The sequence below is a fragment of the Aphelocoma coerulescens genome, chromosome 1, assembly GCF_041296385.1.
Source record: "Aphelocoma coerulescens isolate FSJ_1873_10779 chromosome 1, UR_Acoe_1.0, whole genome shotgun sequence".
NCBI lineage: Eukaryota > Metazoa > Chordata > Aves > Passeriformes > Corvidae > Aphelocoma > Aphelocoma coerulescens.
The window spans coordinates 65537372-65555100 of record NC_091013.1 but is presented as its reverse complement, the minus strand read 5'-3'; the positions used below and the strand labels follow the sequence as shown (position 1 = coordinate 65555100).

General features: G+C 38.4%; 1 protein-coding gene across 9 annotated transcripts in view; it reads right to left on the bottom strand.

The window, feature by feature from the left end:
• The window catches only part of FNDC3A (fibronectin type III domain containing 3A), a 109248-nt gene that overhangs the window by 16244 nt on the left and 75275 nt on the right, over positions 1–17729 (bottom strand). For all 9 annotated transcript variants that reach the window (XM_069010792.1, XM_069010782.1, XM_069010802.1 and 6 more), the window contains 9 exons: positions 17214–17371; positions 15974–16033; positions 12513–12651; positions 12009–12062; positions 11267–11391; positions 7963–8137; positions 7277–7363; positions 2040–2178; positions 290–358 (listed from right to left, as the gene is read on the bottom strand). In XM_069010792.1, the coding sequence (XP_068866893.1) occupies positions 290–358; positions 2040–2178; positions 7277–7363; positions 7963–8137; positions 11267–11391; positions 12009–12062; positions 12513–12651; positions 15974–16033; positions 17214–17371 (1006 nt within the window). The remainder of the gene's footprint in view (positions 1–289; positions 359–2039; positions 2179–7276; positions 7364–7962; positions 8138–11266; positions 11392–12008; positions 12063–12512; positions 12652–15973; positions 16034–17213; positions 17372–17729) is intronic.

Sequence of the window (17729 nt, the reverse complement as noted above, 5' to 3'; positions counted from 1 at the left end):
AAAATGTCTGAAATGTGTCATTTCATTTCCAAACCTGAATACACCTAATTAGTAAGTTAAACAAAAAGCATCTCTTGTGTCACAGAATTTTGTGCCATCTTTCTTTTCTAAATCAGAGAAAAAGAACTTCTTGTATACAAGCATAAATGTGCCTCTATTTCCTTTTTGATGTCAGTCCCTGGCAATAACTTTCCCTGTCATAATACACATTTTATTCTTCCCACATGCACACAGAGGCAGGAAAAAAACCCCACACAACTAAATGCCAATGTACGATTCTAATACTTACCACTTAAGCCTTCAGACATTTCCACAACATATGTATTTATTGCTGCTCCCCCATTGTCTTTTGGTGGATCTATAAAAAACAGCAATATTCCAACTAAGCAGGGAAATTAAATGGCTTTATAGCTTTTGGGGAGGATTTCCCAAAGGCAAAATCAACAGACAGCTGGAGATGGGTGCTTATTTAGACAAAGAGCATCCTAGTCCAGGGCAGCAGCAAATCACTCCAAGTCCTGCTATGTGAAAGCCAGCTCTCAGCTCTTCTGTACACTCTACATAGGAAAACGGACAAGGGAATCGCCCCTGGGAGATGCCACAGCAAACATTTCAGTCTCAAGTGCTGTGGAAGGCTGCTTGATTATGGATTCAGGGACACAGACTCTAATGGTCCTGTAATTTGAACTGCAGAGAGGAAAAAGTATCATACGGATTTGTACATAAGAATATTTCAAAATTATTTCAGGAAAGAATTTCAAAAACCTAAATATTTTGGGACAGAATAGAAGTCAGGAGCTCTACACTGAAAAATTCTCTCTTAACTTCTAACATATCACTAGAAATTGAGTGCACTATCCTCCCTGGTACAGTATTCATGTACAAGATACAAATCTACAGACCTTTCTTTGACATATAATCCTGTTTCTCAAAGATGATTTAGAAAATATCAAAATTAAAATAATGTGAAACAACATTTTGAACAAATATAAAGACAGCATCATACTTCAGCACAGAAGGGTACTCCTGCCTAAACATCACATTATGGATGTGCTGGATGAAATGATGTTGGCTCTTAGGCAAGGGTTACGTATCATAAAACTCAAGCTAAGTAAAATGAGACTTATATGGCAGATAGCACTTCTTTGGTTGGAAGGAAATTACTCCAAATGAAAAATAAAATTGTCACATTAATTATCACATAGAAAGAGTATCCCTGTTCCAAATAAAGACTATTAAAAGTTTTATATATAAGTAGATATTTTAGGTAGCCTTTGATATACAAATCAGGCATTTTTAATGACTACATACATTATGCATCATACATAAAAGATCAAGTATCAGGTCCTGATGTAGCAAAGCACTCTGGGAAGATGCAAGACTGGACCTGCTGAGTAATATTTATACTCTACAAGTAAATTTCTTATTATTGATGCTAAAGAATTAAACACACTATTAAATGGAAATAGGTAAGGAGTGACAATAAGTGTAATTTTTAACTGTTTGATTTTCTGCTAAAAAACTGCATCGCACAGTACTGTTTAACCTTCTCCTATTTTACAGCATAAGGCTAAAAATTCCTGAGCTTAAGGAAAAGTTTCTCAAGATCCTTAGCAAATAAAAATTTATCTACCAAAATCAAATAGTTTGAAGATACAGGTTGAACTTCAATCTTTTCTTTCGATAAGAACCCAGAATGTCATGGCACCGACGTTTTGTCCCAGAGAAACTGAACTTCTTAGTACATCAATTAACCACACTTTTTAAAGTGTTGTAGTCCCTAACAGTCCCTATGTAGCAATAACAGTCCCTATGATAATTAGCATATTATTCTTCCCACATAATTACACTGCCACACTAAGTATTTTGAATCAGTATTTTTCCACGAAAATAGATCATAATGGCTCAGTTGACTGAAGTGTTAACGAAGTAAAACCCGACCTTCTGTATAAAAAAATATCTCATATATATGTGTGTGTGTATATATATATATAAAATACAGAAGACATACTATAAATAGAGCTGGACAACATTCTTACCCCAGATTATTTTAAAACTCTGTGCATGAGTTTTTCCTTTCACTGTGGGTTTTGAAGGTACTCCAGGTTTGTCTGGACAAGTAATGTATTCCACTGTCTCACTTGGACTACTTTTCCCTTCTGAGTTATAGGCAATGACCTACAAATATATATAAAATACTATCAATGCGTTGGTTAGTGGTATGCTATTCACTTTATGGTTTATGGTAAGGACAAATTAATTTATACGTATATTTAGACAGATAAATACATAATAAAATTACCATAAGAACTAAAATTATTATACCCATTAATTTTACATTTTCATTAGTCCCATAGTTAAGACAACCACTATACTGAAAATATAAATGCATGCAAATTGCCAGAAAAAACCAATTCCTTAAAAAAATCCCTCTCATCGTAGCATAGTACCCTCTTTTACAGAAATACATTCAGAGATAAAAAAAGCATTTATATGGGAATGTTGTATTAACAACAGCAAAGGGGATATCAACTCTTCAATCCCAAGGATAATTATGGCAAAAGTTGTCATGAAAGTCACGTGAAGGAGAAGAAATTACATTTGTCAAGGGTAAATAGTGCTTAACCAACCTGAGTGCCTTTCATGATGAAACAACCTGCTCAACAAATGGGGGAGAGCTGTGGACATCATCTACCCTAATTTTAGTTTGATCTCCACAACACCTATTTACACAAGCTAGTTAAGATAGGGACAGAACAGATGGACCACAAGAAAACCTGACAAAATGCCAGGCTCAAAGGATGTTGGCTAATGGTTCGAAGGCAAATTAGCAGCTGCTCATGAATGGATTTCCTCAGCAGCCAATCCAATGTCAGATTCTATTTAGTATCTTTAGAAGTGATCTGGATAACAGGAGTGAGTGATGCTCCCAGATTTGCATATAGCACCAAACTAGGAGAAGATAGACATATGCTGGAGGGAAGAGCCACCATACAGACTTTGATAGGCTGAAATATTGCGTGAACAAGAACTGTATGAGCTTTGGACAAAGATACAGTCTTGCACCTTGGATGGAATAATCCCAGCACCAGTGCAGTCTGGGGTCTAACTCTAGCCAGCTTTTCTTTTTTCAGCTCTGCTGAGAAGACATGGGGATTCTAGTAGGAACAAGCCAAATGAATCAGCAAAGCATCTTGGCAGTAACAAAACCAAACTGGTTCATGGGCTGCATCAGCAAGAATTTACCCAGCAGAACAAAGGATTTAATTACATAACTTTACTCAGCACTTTTAAAACCATGCTTGGAACACTGTATCCAGTTTTGGTCCTTCCAGTTCAAGAGACACTGGGAGACTGTAAAGAGTTCAGAAGGGGGCCAGCATGATGATCAGAGGATTAAAGAACCTGACACAGGAAAAAAAGTTTTGTTTTATCCTGCCTGAGTAAGAAGAAGTTTCATTGGGAAAGATCTAATCACAGCCTTCCAATACCTAAGAGAGAGTTACAGGAGAAATGAAGACATTGCCTTCCAAAGGATCTGTGATGACAGGACAAGAGCCAGTAGACACAAAGTGTGTTAGGGGAATTCTAGCTGGATATAAGAAAAGATATTAATTACCATTAGAAAAAACTTCCCAAAGAAGTGGTTGACTCACCCTTGTTGGAAACACTGAAATCTCAGCTCAAAAGGGCTGGGACAGGGTTGAGTTGCCTAAGCTAAGGCCCTGCTTTTGACACAAATTTGATCCAGATGATCACAAAAAAGCCCTTCCAAGCTAGACTTTTCTGTGAGTCTAGGAAAACAAATTCCTGCTAATCTTTACATTTACATTTTACTTTTTAGTTTAGTTTAGCAAAACACTAAACTACCTAGTTAAAAAAAAAAAAAGGAAGAAAAAAGAAAGAGGTTTTTTTTGGCTTTTAGATCTATTTTAAAAATAAGCGGAATCGAAATGACAGCAGTTAGTACAGACTGAGAAGAGGAAATGCAAGCTACCATGTCTCTCAGACATTAAGTCTCCCGATCCAGTTTACAAGATTAGTAATCATCTGGTTGTCTTTGTGCCCTTACAAATGAAGTTAAACAGGCAGTTAGCATTTACGTATTATAATAAGGTTTCGAATGGTTATAAAGCTTCTTTCAAAAGCCTTAAGGAATATTACTACTAATTAAGTCTTTCCCCTGTATAATAAAAATTAAAGACCTGATTAACATAACATTTGTTTCTCCTTTACGCCCCATGAATGAGCAAACAGAGACTTCTGTTTATTGTTTTGCTAATAAAAATAGGGTATAAACATTGGGGTTTTTTATTTTTATGAGAAACTTAGGATGTTTAAGTAACTATACACTTACTAGTAATGACTATGACTAATCTGTAATATTACTTTCAAAGGAAGACTATGATCAAGTCTTGCAGAAGCTAGTTTCAAGGCAATTAGCTATTTTTCAGTTCATGTGTAGCCGTAATAGTGCTAGAAACACACTGTATATTTTAAATTATTTAAATACTAAGTTATGCAAAAACCCCAACAAAATCATATTCAGAAGTGCAAAACAACATCCAAAAAGAAGTACTTACATGCTTTAGTGTTAACTCAAATCAACCAACCCTTGAACTATTACCTTTCATATTGCAAAGAGAAGCTGTTCTTCAACAGTTCCCAATTGTTCCTTAAGAAATAGTATTTTAGGTGTATGCGTGACAACAGCTATCAACATTTTTCACTTGCAGACAGATGAGGTCACTGCTGACTATGCATCAAGTTGCACCAGGGGAAGTTTAAATTGAATATTAGGAAAAATTCCTTCACAGAAAGAGCAGTCAAGCATTGGCAAAGTTGCCCGGGGAAGTAGTTGAGTCACCATGCCTGGAGGTATTTCAAAGATGTGCAGATGGGTTGCTTAGGGACATGGTTCAGTGCTGGGTTAACAGTTGGACTTGATCTTATAGGTCTTTTCCAACCTAAATGATACTGTGATCCATACTGTGGGACATATCTTTAGCTTTATTCCAAAACCCAAGCAACTATTCAGGAGTGACTTAAAACATAGAATGGCCCAGGTTGGAAGGGACCTCAAAGATCATCTGGTTCAACCCTTCAGGGAAAAGTGAGCCTAGATGAGATTATCTAACACCCTTTCCAGTCATATCTTGAAATCATCCAGTGATGGGGACGCCACCACATTTCTGGGGAGGTTGTTCCAGTGATTACTTGATCTCACTGTGGAAAATTTCTTTCCTACACCAAGATGAAAGCCCATCCAGTACAACTTCCAACTCTTGCCCCTTGTCATCTCCAGGTGGCTCCTTGTGAAGGGAGAACCTCCCTCCTCTCTGTAGTCAGGCTTTAAGTACTGGCAAACTGTGATGATGTCCCTCTGAGCCTTCTCCAAAGAGAAAATATGTAATTCCTTTAAACTTTCATTACAGGGCAGGTTCTCCAGCCCTTTTATAATTTTTGTTATCTTCCTTTGGACCATCTCCCAGTCTGCCTGTCTTTTGTGAATTGTGTGGATCAGAACTGGACACAGTTCTCCAGGTGGGACCTGACACAAGCTGAATACAGGGAAGATCTCTTTATCTCTGCTAGCGATGCCACTGCAGAGTCAGCCCAGGATCCAGTTTGCCTGAAGGTCCCTTTCAGCAACGCTGCTCCTAGCCTATAGTGGGCTCCTTGGTTATTCCAGACAGGTGCAGAACTCTGCACTTGTCTCTCTTAAACTTCATACTGTTTTTGCTACCTCACTCTTCTAGCCTGTCCAGGTGTTTCTGTAAGATCATTTTGCCTTCTGATGTGTTCATCTGGCCACTCAGTGCAGTGTCCAGAAAACTTGGTGAGTGTACTTTTAATCCCATTGTCAAGATCAGTTGTGAAAATGAACATCATGGGGCCTCCTATCCCCAGGAGTTCCTAATTCAGACAGGCTGCCAGCCTGATTAGAAACCATTGATCACCACCCTCTGAGTGGGGCCTGTTGGCATACTACCTATCCAGTTCGTGCCTTGCCAATTTGGCCAGGGAGAAGGCTGTGAGAAACTTGTTGAATTGTGTTGAGTTGTGTTGAATGCTTGCTGAAGTTCAGGTAAAGAACATCCACTGATCTCCTTGGGCCAACTGGAAGTGTTACCTTGATGTAGGACATGATCAGGCTAGTCAGGCATAATTTACTTTTGGTGTAGGCTTTTCCCAACTGCCTGCTTTGTGTGGCATGTAACATTTCCTAGGAAGACTTCCATTTCTTTTCCGGGAACTGAAGTAAGATTAATAGGCCCATAGTTCCCCGGGTCCTTCTTGTAGATGGGGGGTATTACATTCACCTCTTCCAGACATCAGGGATATCCCCTGACCTGCACCACTTTTCAAATGCTATAGATAGGGGTCCTGCAGCAATGTCAGCCACTCCTCTTAACATCCAGAAGTGAACTGAGCCCTTCTAAGAGACTAAACCCCAGCCTTGTCACAGCTACCTTATCCTATGATCTGGGGTCCAGTTATGCTGGTGAAGGCAGAGGCAAAGAAGGTATTTAGAACCCCTGCTTTATTGGCATTACTTAGTAACTTGCTTCTTTGCCCTGTTTAAGAATGGCCTCTGTATGTCTTCCCTGTGCTTCTACTTCTCACGTATCTGAAGAGGCCTTTTATGTCATTCTTGTTATCTTTGGCCAATTTCAGTTCTAGCTGATCCTAGCCTTCCTGACTTTAACTCTGCCTGTCCTGGCAAAGTTCTTGTAGACCTTGATGGCTATTTGATCAGCTTCCCATGGCCAGTGTGCTTCTGTTTAGCTTTTAACCACACCCAAAAGCTCATAGGTAGGGCAGAGTTCTTCCTGAACTAAAAGTTCAGTTCCCAAGACTTATTAGAACAAGCTCAGCACCATAGTAATATGGATGACTTACTAACAATTTTTTTTTTATCAACGCTGCTCCTTACCCCAACACCTTTATTGTGTTTACTATCAAAGAACCCATAGCTACACTAAGTAATATCACCCATGTATATGAAACAAACCAGCCAAATAAAAAACCCCAGATGTTAAGAACACATACTTCTGACTTGGAATTTCAAGATACCTGCAACTGTGTTACGTGCTTGCAGAGGTTCTTAATCCTTCTGCAGAAACAATAATGCAGGTATTCAGCCAACAGTTTTAAGAGATTGAAATTTTAAGAAACTCGCATCAAATTCAGTCTTCCTTAAAAAAAGGCTCTCCCCACTTTTGAGTCAATCTCAAGCTAGTCTGGTACCCAAATATATAAAAAAAAATCTTACCCTAAATTTATATTTTGTACTACGCCTCAAATTCTTCACCGTGTAGGTAAGATCATCACCATCATATTTTGGCTTGAAACCATATCCCTGCAGAATTAAATAGGATTATTTGAAACATTATCTTTGCAGACCAGAGGATCTAACATATTTCATACAAATAAATTACTGTTTCAAACTGTAATTGTTATGATTCTCTGACAAAGTAATAAGTGCACCTTCATTGTGTAAACACAAAAATTTTTATGAAGAGGTGTGAATTGATTAACCATTTTCCAATCAGGAGAGAAGAACAGTAAGAAAGACATATACAATGTCACTGGAAATTTTAGCTTACACTTTCAATGATAGAGCAGTATTGATTTTACAACAAATGTTAGTCCGAAATGACATCTAGAGGGACCACACTTCATGATGCAATTGCTTTGATCCAGCTCTTATAAGGCTTAACTTTCACACAGAAGTTCACAAAGTTATAAGCCATTTAGAAGTCTTTGCAGGAATGGGGCTTCATAACACTAAACACAATTAAAAGAAGAAATCTAGGTGGACTGGTCACAGCAATGACAAGTCATTAGCTTATTTTCAGAAAAGACAGTTCCTTGTAGAATATTCTAGCAAAAATAATCATTGCTACACTTAAAACAATAATGTATCAAACATACTGAGAATAAGTATTCTAAACTTACTGAGTTCTCATCCTCCATCTCTAATATATATGAGATTCCTTCATCTGATGGTGTTCCTGAGGGTTTTGTCCACTGAAGGGATAACCAAGTAACTCCAGCATTAATCAGCAAAGGACTTGCTGGTGTGGTTGGGGCAGTGCCTGAGGTATGATACAGGACTTCTTCACTAAAATCACTGTTTAAAACAGACAGTATGTAAACTAACTAGACACAATAATTAATATCTAAAAACCAAAATTCTTACTAAACACGGCTATGACAGTTTCTTGGACATATGCACAATGGGAAATTGCAAGCTGTTACAAGCAAACAACTTAACTTGCCCATGAGTCTGTCAGTAACAAAACATCTGAACAAGGTTAACATGTTCATAATTGAAAGACTCCTTTGTATGATATAATTACAATGTTTTGCTAACCAAAATGTTTTGCTTTTTCATATTAACTCAGTATTCTAAAACACTAAAGCTCTAAATGCAGCAATATACTAATAACACAGTGTCCTTCCTTTTCAAAGTGAACACATGAAGGTATAAAAACATTTATAGCAAGACCTCAAAACAAACTTTGCTTATGTGGTCCGAGCTTACTTTGAAGTACAGTTTCTCTAGTGATTGAGAAAATACTAGAGTAATAGTCTAATTCAATGGTGAGCTACTTTAAGAGCTGATAAAACGAAAGTCTTATTGCAGAAAAAGAAGTAGAATGTATTCCAGCGAATCTCCTGACAAAACTGTTATCCTTACCTGATTTAGATTAGATACACATTGTGGTGAAAACACAAATAAACTACATAAAAAGACCTACTGTGAAACAATGTAAAAGTCAGTAAACAGGTACTATGCTTGCACAGATGGTCTGACACACATGCAGCTAGACTAAAAAGCCCCACCTGCTCTCAGCTGGCTTTGCTGCTTCTACATCAAATCTGAAGAATCACTTGCAAGCCTAAAGCTAGTCTAGTTTTTTTAACTATATGAAACTTATGACAAAGATGTAATTTTGAACCCGACTTGCCTTAAAAATCTCAATAAAAAGATAATTTCACTTTCTCTCTTACTCAACCTGTATTATAGCGATGCACATGTTATAAATTTTGGTCTGCACTGAGGTGTTTTTGGCACTTAAAGGAAAAAAATCTTACAGACAACATGTTATCAAGAGCGTTGATAGCACAGAAACAGACATACTTTCTGTGAGGACAGAGATGTGAAGCAAGATGGGAAAAAGTACAAAACAAGAGAGAACTCTTAAATTTGTGAGAATAGTAGTTTTTTTCCTGAAAGAAGTCACAAGCAGGAAAATTACTGGAATGGACATTATGTGATACCTACAATATATTTACTAAAAAAAAATCAGCATTTTATAGATAGCCTGGAAAAAGCATGAACAGAGGCTAGATACAAGTAGTATGTCTAGCTGTATTCAAAACAAACTATTGAAGGAGTCACCTTACAAGTAGATATAAGGTAAAAAACCCCACATTGTAAAAATATTTAATCTCTAAACTTAATTGAACCACTCCAAAATACACTGAAATAAACTAAAAGAGTTCCAGCCATAGCCATATTTGAATGGCTATTAAACAATTCCCTCAGAAGTACAATACTATCTATTTTTGAAAATAAATTTTATTTTTCCAGTTTTCTTTAACCACTGTTTCATGTAGGTTAGAATTAAATTTAAAAATTAGTAACTCAGAGATAAAATATCTGTTCTTTTTGGTAAATTATTTAGACAAAATTCTGTCTCCAGATGCCTAATGTTCTCAATGTTCTTCATAAGGGATAAACAGGCACTCTACACTAATAAATATTATTTCAAGAGACTTCTTAATTAAATAATACCATGAAGACAATAAAGCACATCTTCACAAGGCTATGAAATATTGATTTAAAAATCTATTCAGTGTGATTAGTTTAAGAAGGGTACTTAACTGATTAGTGTCTTCAAAGCTTATGCTGGAGGAATCTGTAATATGTGTAGCTATTCCTAGAGGGTACATTTATACTCAGATGTAAAAAGGGAACAGGAAGAGAGCCCAAGCACTGGACCCTGCTTAACTGCCAGCTCCCTCCCTGTCTTACTTTTAACAGTTCCAACTAAATCTCATCAAGACAAAGTCCAGGAGCAGCTCAAGAGAATAATTAATTCCAGGAACATCATCCAGAAGGCAGTAATGTAATAAAGACTATTGGAACACACCAAAAGTCATTCTAGTCCACTATAGTGTCCATTGACAGTAGTGCAAAGCAGGTGGTTAAGGAAAGACAAAGGAACAGGCACTTTATGCAATGCATTCCCTGAGTACTCTCCAAAGACTCCCAACACATGCCTCAGATCTCCTGAGCCAGCTGTATTTTTCACATACTTAATAGTCTGCAGAAAATTCCTTCTGCCCAGCATGAATTATGACCCTGGGTCTGGCTCCCTACTCTTTACACTGCTCTTCAAAACAAGCCAGCCACTGTTGTTTCTTCTTCCACAGCTGCACCTTCTGCCAGTTGAAAGACACACAACACACATCCTCTATTTCATGCTATAAGATCACCACTCTAGTGAGCTGCAGCACAGTGTTCATAATATTCGAATTAAAAAACAAACACAAAATAGCAATTTTAGGCTGACTGTGAGGGAAACCCTATTTTTATGCCCCACAGGACCTCAGGGTCCAAGTACTACTAGGTAGTGTGGACACCAGGAGTCTGCTCTAGAGCAGATGAGCTCTGGTGGTGTGATTGTTAGCCAGGTGCATCTGCTTCGCCTGATGACCAAGAAGCACATTCAAGAACTAAGGTACGCAGTAGCGCAAGCATAACTTGAGAAAACATTTTTTTTCCCAAGTTCTTACTTATATTCTCCACTGAAGTCAGATGTCATTCATTCAAAAATTCAAAACAAAGTTTGGTGCTCTGTAACTTCTGAAAAGTAGTAATTAAAAGCATGAACCACGTATCTTTAGCATTTATAGTAAGCTTTAGAACTTTGAAAGAATTCATTGATACAGTAATGTCATATTCTGTCTATTTCCAAGGGTAACAGGAGACTAACAGACACCTTAGATGAAGGGACAGTACCCCAGCACACAGGCTATCTGCAAAAAGAATAACCCAATCACATACTGTGAGTTAACTAAGCAGTTGGACTAGATGATCACTGTAGGTCCCTTCCAACTGAAATATATATTCTATATTCCATTTCAGACCATTTGGACAAAAGACATTTTTCTTTAAATGCCACTGTATGTTTTTCCTAAAGAAACACATGCATGCATATTCCATATTTATGTATGTAATAGTATTTACCTCATTCCCATGTCATTTTTGGCTGCTAGCCTAAAGGTGTACCCCATTGCTGGTGATAGTTTAGTGATCCTATACTGCTTCTGTTGACCATAATAACACTGGCAAAACTCTCCATTTCCTTTTCCCTAAAAAGGAATAAGTTAATCATATTATTCACCTAATTACATATGCATCCATCAATTAAAGTACACACAAGCATGAAGTAAAATAATTTTTTGAAATGAAATATAACTCAAGAATCTCCATATAGTGAGGCAGTAGCATATGAAACTTTGTATTTGTATTAAATTAGCAGCTTTTTTCCTTCCTTTCATTTCCCAGTTCCTTGGGGCTGAAAGAATAAAGGCCATGAAGATTTTGCAGCTCTGCCATTTCAGGATATCCGTCCAGGTAGAGACTGCAAATGTTTGCAGAGCCATAGCTGATCCACCCACTTATTAAAAAAGAAAGACTGTTATAGAAAAATGATCCTTCTGTGTCAGCTCTTGAACACAGTACTAGACTACAAGTGAAAAAGCCACTATTAAGAGTGGCAGAACCATGCAATTAAGATCCTTTTATCTTATATCCCCTGAGAAAAAAAACTGAGTAGTAACTGTATTTTAATAATCGCTTCAGGAATTACATATTTGTCACACGCCTCTAAACAGAAGTCTTAATTTTCACACAACTTGACATGCACAGACACATACAACTACTTGAAAAAACTTCAAGACTAAAAATAGAAGAATAACTTGCTTACTTCATCCCATTCTAAAAGGTAACTGTGGATTTTGGAACCATTATCACAAGATGCCTGTAACAGGAAAACAAGAAAATTAGAACTCTAACTTAAGACCACTTTAAAAATGCATGTATGGGCCAAACCACGACAAGAACAGTGGAAGGCAAATGAGGCTCCCATTATATGATTGTTTCACTTGCCAAGACAGTCCCAGTTCAGTCTCCATTCAATGAATGCTTGTTTCATGTTTATGGTTTTTTTTCCTAACTTCGATCTTGAAAGGCATTGGGGACTGAACTCAGTAACTTTATCTTCAAAGACTCCTTGCTTTTCTGTGAATCCTTCTCTTTTTACTCAAGCCTACATTTAACACAGTAAATCTATTTCCAGTCAGGGAACTGTGACTGAAATGAGGTTACACAAAAATTGTCAGTTTCAATGAACTGGTATTTTATTGGTAAATCCACAACAATTCTGAATAGTTTAAAATATTTATTTTAAAGGCTGTGAAGCAATTCTTACCTTCCACTGAAGAGTAAGAGAATTTTTGGTCCGATTAGTTATCCTGGGAAGATTTGGAGTATCAGGTTCACAACTCGCTGTGGTAAAACTCTCTGCTTCAGATGGGCTCCCCTTTACACAGTTGCATTCTACTTGGACTCTAAAGTGGAAGAGTCAATAACATTTTGCTCCAAAATCTGTTTTCCAATGAAAACCGAGCATTTGGAATTAAGTTACTGCCTTGCTGATTCATTAGTAAAATATCACTGTTATAAATAAATAACTGGGGGAAATATCTTGGTCAATAGAAGCAATAAGAAGGAAAGAAAAGAGTCCTTTACTTCGGATGTACATCATTACCATCAGTCAACTTTAGTCTCACAATTATATTTGAAATATGTCTGTTATTAGCTGTACTTTGTCTGGAAAATAATGGTAGCATTTTGCAGGCTCATTATCTGTTGTAGAGTTATTAACTGATATTATGAATAATTCTTCTGCAAGCACTTTCATCAGATGAGCACAACAAAGCTGTTGATATATTTTCAGAGTATCCTCTGCACTCATTTAAGTGTCCTGCTGAGTGTGTTCACCTTGTCCTTTCCTTTAGTAAGGCTGTGAATTAACTCTCCACATACTTCAAAAGAGTGAATCCCTGCTTCTGTCTCAAAGAGAAATGGCTTGTTTTTCAAAAAGCTTGTCTCCAAAAGGAAATACATGATTATCATCTGGCCTCCCCCTGCCCCCTAAGCTGTGCAGGTATGCCTTGCCTCTTTTTTGGGTCAATGGCACATTACTTTCTTCTGATTCATCTATTCCTTTGAAAGGCGCCCCAAAACCAAAACTCTCCAAAAAACTCTTTCCTCTGATCACCAATATAAGATCTGGGTTGCCAGCTCAAGAAGATACAAAAATCCTGATATATTTTTGATGCATGAACAGCAAATCACAGGAAATTTGGCTTTATAGATTTCACAGACAGCGATGAGACGTTCCAACAGTGACAAAAGTAGAACACAAAGTTGTCTGTGAAATCTACGTACAGTTGCAAATACGTAATATGTCAGTTATCTTTGTGGTTGAGTCGTTCCAGTCTTTGTTGATTTTGTGCAGTGTTCATACTGGCAGAATTCTGTTTAGGAAGAGCTTGGATGGCCAAGCCACTGATTCCCATGTATTGCCTACAACAATCAGAATTAAGCAAGAAAAAATCTGAATGTAGCCTGATAGAAGAGGACTTAACAGAAAAAAAATTTCTAGGCACTGACCCTTATACTGCATGAATTTTCAACTTCAACCTTGTTGGAGAAAATATATAAATGCCACTAAAATAGGAACAAAATCATAGGGAAATATTTCCATATGAAAGAGCTTTGATCCAATTTACCATTCATCCTTCTCCTGACCTTGTGCTCCAGGCAATACAGAGGCTCAAATTAAATGAGAGCTGTGATAAGAACAGACCAACCCTCTTGCTTTCACTCTGGCAACCAGGACAACACTCTGGAAAACAGCTCTGGGAGGTGTAGACCCCTTCACACCAAGGACTGAGAACCTAGCTCTCCCACTTGAGCACTGTACAAGGCAAATCCTATCCTAAACCTGATGTGAAAGGAGGCAGAACACCGTTAACTTAGATCCCTACTATGACACATTTCTGTTCCCTGTGCTTCTTACCAGCTGCCTCTAAATTGCTTCCTTTGGTCAGTACACAGGGATCTTCAGGTTCTCCACACAGTCAAGAGAGGCAAATCCTTCACATGCTGGACATTCAGTCATGTCTAAGAAGGTATTCTCCACATGCCATTATCTCCTGAAAAGGCAGTTCTAAGGAGGCCTTCATTTCTGCCTTCACAATGGTCTTTATTTGTAAACTGCTGTATTCACACAATTTTTTTTTTAAACCAAGAATCACAGAACAGTTTGGATTGGAAGAGACCTTTAAAGGTCAACTTGCCCAAACTCTCCTGCAATAAGCAGAGACATCTTCAACTAGATCAGGCTGCTTAGAGCCCTGCCCAACCTCTCCTTGAATGGTTTCCAGGGATGGGGCATCCACCATCTCTCTGGGCAAGCTGTTCCAGTGTTCCACCACCCTCAGTGCAAAAACTTTCTTCTGTATATCTAGTCTAAATCTACCCTCTTTTAGTTTGAAACCATTATCACTTGTCCTATCACAACAGGCCCTACTGAAAAGTATGTCTCCATCTTTCTTATAAGCCCCCTTTAAGTACTGAGTTTTCTGCAGGCTGAACAACTTTTGTGGCCCTCCTCTAGAGCCACTCTAACAGGTCACTTCTTCTCATGATGGGGACCCCAGAGCTGGACACAGCACTCCAGGTGGGGTCTCACCAGAGTGGAGCAGAAGGGCAGAACCACTTCCCTCACCCTGCTGACCACACTGCTTTTGATGCTGCCCAGAACACAGTTGGAATTTTGAGCTGCAAGTGCACATTGCCAGGTCATGCCCAGCTCTCCATCCACCACGACCACCACACCCTTCTTGGCAGGGCTGCTCTCAATCCCTTCATCCTGCAGCTTGTGTTGATACCAGGGTTGCCCCAACCCAAGGGCAGCACCTTGCACTTGGCCTTGTTGAACCTTATGAGATTTCCATGATCTCACTGCTCAAGCTTGTCCAGGCCCCTCTGGATGGCATCCCATCTTCAGGTGTGTCAACTGCACCACTTGGTGGTTGACACTGCAAGCTGCTTGGTGTTTTCTGCTGGAAGCTCACTCGATCCACTGTCTATGTCACTGCTGAAGATATTTGACAGTAACGGTCCAACACAGGCCCCTGCAGGACACAACCTGCCACTGATCTCCATCTGGACATTGAGCCATTGATCACTATTCTGTGAATGTGACCATCCAACCAATTCCTCATTTTCCAAGAAGGATACTGCGGGGGACTATCTCAAAGGTCTTACAGAAGTCCAGATAGGTAACATCTGCAGTCCCCTTGTCCATTGATACAAGTCACTTGATTATAGGCCACTTGGTTCTCCAGGCAGGACTCATCCTTGGTGAAGCTGTGCTGGCTGTCCCGAATCACCTCCCTGTCCTTCATGTGCCTTAGCATGGCTTTTAGAAGCATATGAGGTCAGGGTCACTGATTACTGGAGCAAAGCAAAAGCAGCATAATGTGACCTTTGGGTGGCCAAGCAGGGAGCATCTTCCAGGGCAAGGTACTTTACTCTGCTGCTTGTGGAAAATTGAAAAGTAGCATCTGTGCCTGGCTCCAAGGACAAAAAAAGGCCACTGTGCTGGCATAAAGGAAAGAGCATGGAAGTAGGATGGAGATGCACCAATCTTATGTTGTCCAAAATGGACTGAGTGGACAGCTAAGCCAAAAATGTTGATTTGTGACTCTAAAGAGGGTGAGAAGTGGTAAAGACCATCTCTGAAGACTTAGGCAAATACACAATGAAACTTTTAAAACATTTCCACTGAATTTAATGAAGAGAAAGTGAGATACTCACTTTGCATGGTAATCAGTTGCTGGCCTGAGATCATTTACAGTGACTTTATTTTCTTCTCCACTGGAAAGAGATACAAGTTTGTGTTAAAGTCCACTTCAGAATTCCATGCATTCATAAAAAAAAGACATATATCATCTAACTCAGTCAATACACCTTCTATGAAATGTATTTGCTAACAGTTTGTCTTTTGCTAAATATAGCAACATGTAAATGCATTTACCTTTGAATTTTAGAGGCTTCTTGTGTTATTCCTGTTCTTTTGCCCTGGTGGTTTTGGGGCACTTTTTTTGTTTGGCGCTTTCTAAAAAGTAGCAATTATTTTCTTCTTTACTTAGTAGGACAAGCTGCATGTGAATCCATGTATGTTATTACTCAAAAAAAAACACTGAAGTATTGGAGCCCACAGAAGCTCAGTCCAGTCTTGCAAAAACAATTATCTAAAACTGTACCTGACTGCATATACCTACTTGTTAGAGCCTAGGAAACAGAAAAGGCACCAAAATAACACCTATTAGTCTGCGTTTGCTGACATCGCTTATCTTAGCAAAGGTCATTTCTCTTCCTCTAGTTTCTTGGATAGGGATACTCAACTTGTAATCACATGAAATTCATGGAAGGTGACTAAGATAAACTAGCTATATACAAAGGTTTATAACTATTAGAGAGCTCTATACCCTTAACTCTAAATTTTACTGTCATATCTCTCCAAATTGCAAAAAACTGACTGAAAACCATTGTGTTAGGAATGAAACAATTGGAGAGTTTTGTTTGCATTGCTACTGCTACTAGTTGTGTTCTGTGTGAATTTGCTTTTTTTTTTTCATAAAATAAGACTGTCTCTTACAAAGAGCAATTTTAGGGAAGGGAGGGATAGCCTTACTGGGAGCAGGAGCATGTGCTGACATAAATAATAACAAATAAAATTTATTTTTCTCAGTACTTGCATGTCTCACTATTTGAGAACCCATGGTGTCTAGTGCAGCTGGTTGAAATACAGCAAAAGTGGTACTAAAATATGCCTCCAACATGTAAGAACAAAGTCTTTACATTCCAGTTGATGGCAGAGACTTCAGTAATAAAATGAAACAAATTCTACTGAAAAAAGGTAGCTAATTTCAAAATAGAAGTTACCCAAAACTGCTAATTGTTTAACTTCCTGGACGACAAGCAGATTTTTAATGAGGTTTTAAGCCACATATTTCAGTGCAGCAGTGATTAAATAAAAATAGCCAACACCTACATGTACACAGTTCTGTACTTTCCATCTTTTCCAGTACTTGAAATCATCACTTCGTAAGTATAAACCTCTGGTATGTCATTCTTGTCTGTGTCTTCTCCAGGATCACTGCATGGAGGGGACCACATCAGCAGTGCTGTTCTTGCCTGAATATCCGATACCTGTAGAAACACAAAGTTTTGAGATCTCTACCATTTAAATGCTATTGTATATAAATGTTACTTTGTCACAAAGGATCAAGAAGAGAAAAGAAAGTCATATACCACTACCAAATCAGAGTATTTATACTGATACACTAGCTACTTACTAATTTTTACAGATGAAATCAGGCTGGAAATGCAAGGAATGCCATGAGAGAAATGCACTGCCAGGCTGGGGGCTGAGGGCAGAGACACCTGTCGGTATCAAACGCCACCCAGTGGGCTGCTGAAACATGGACCAGAGCTTAGGCAAGGCACAGGAGACGGCAAAGCACATCCCGGGACATCGGGCACTTCATTAAATCATGCTTCTGGCACG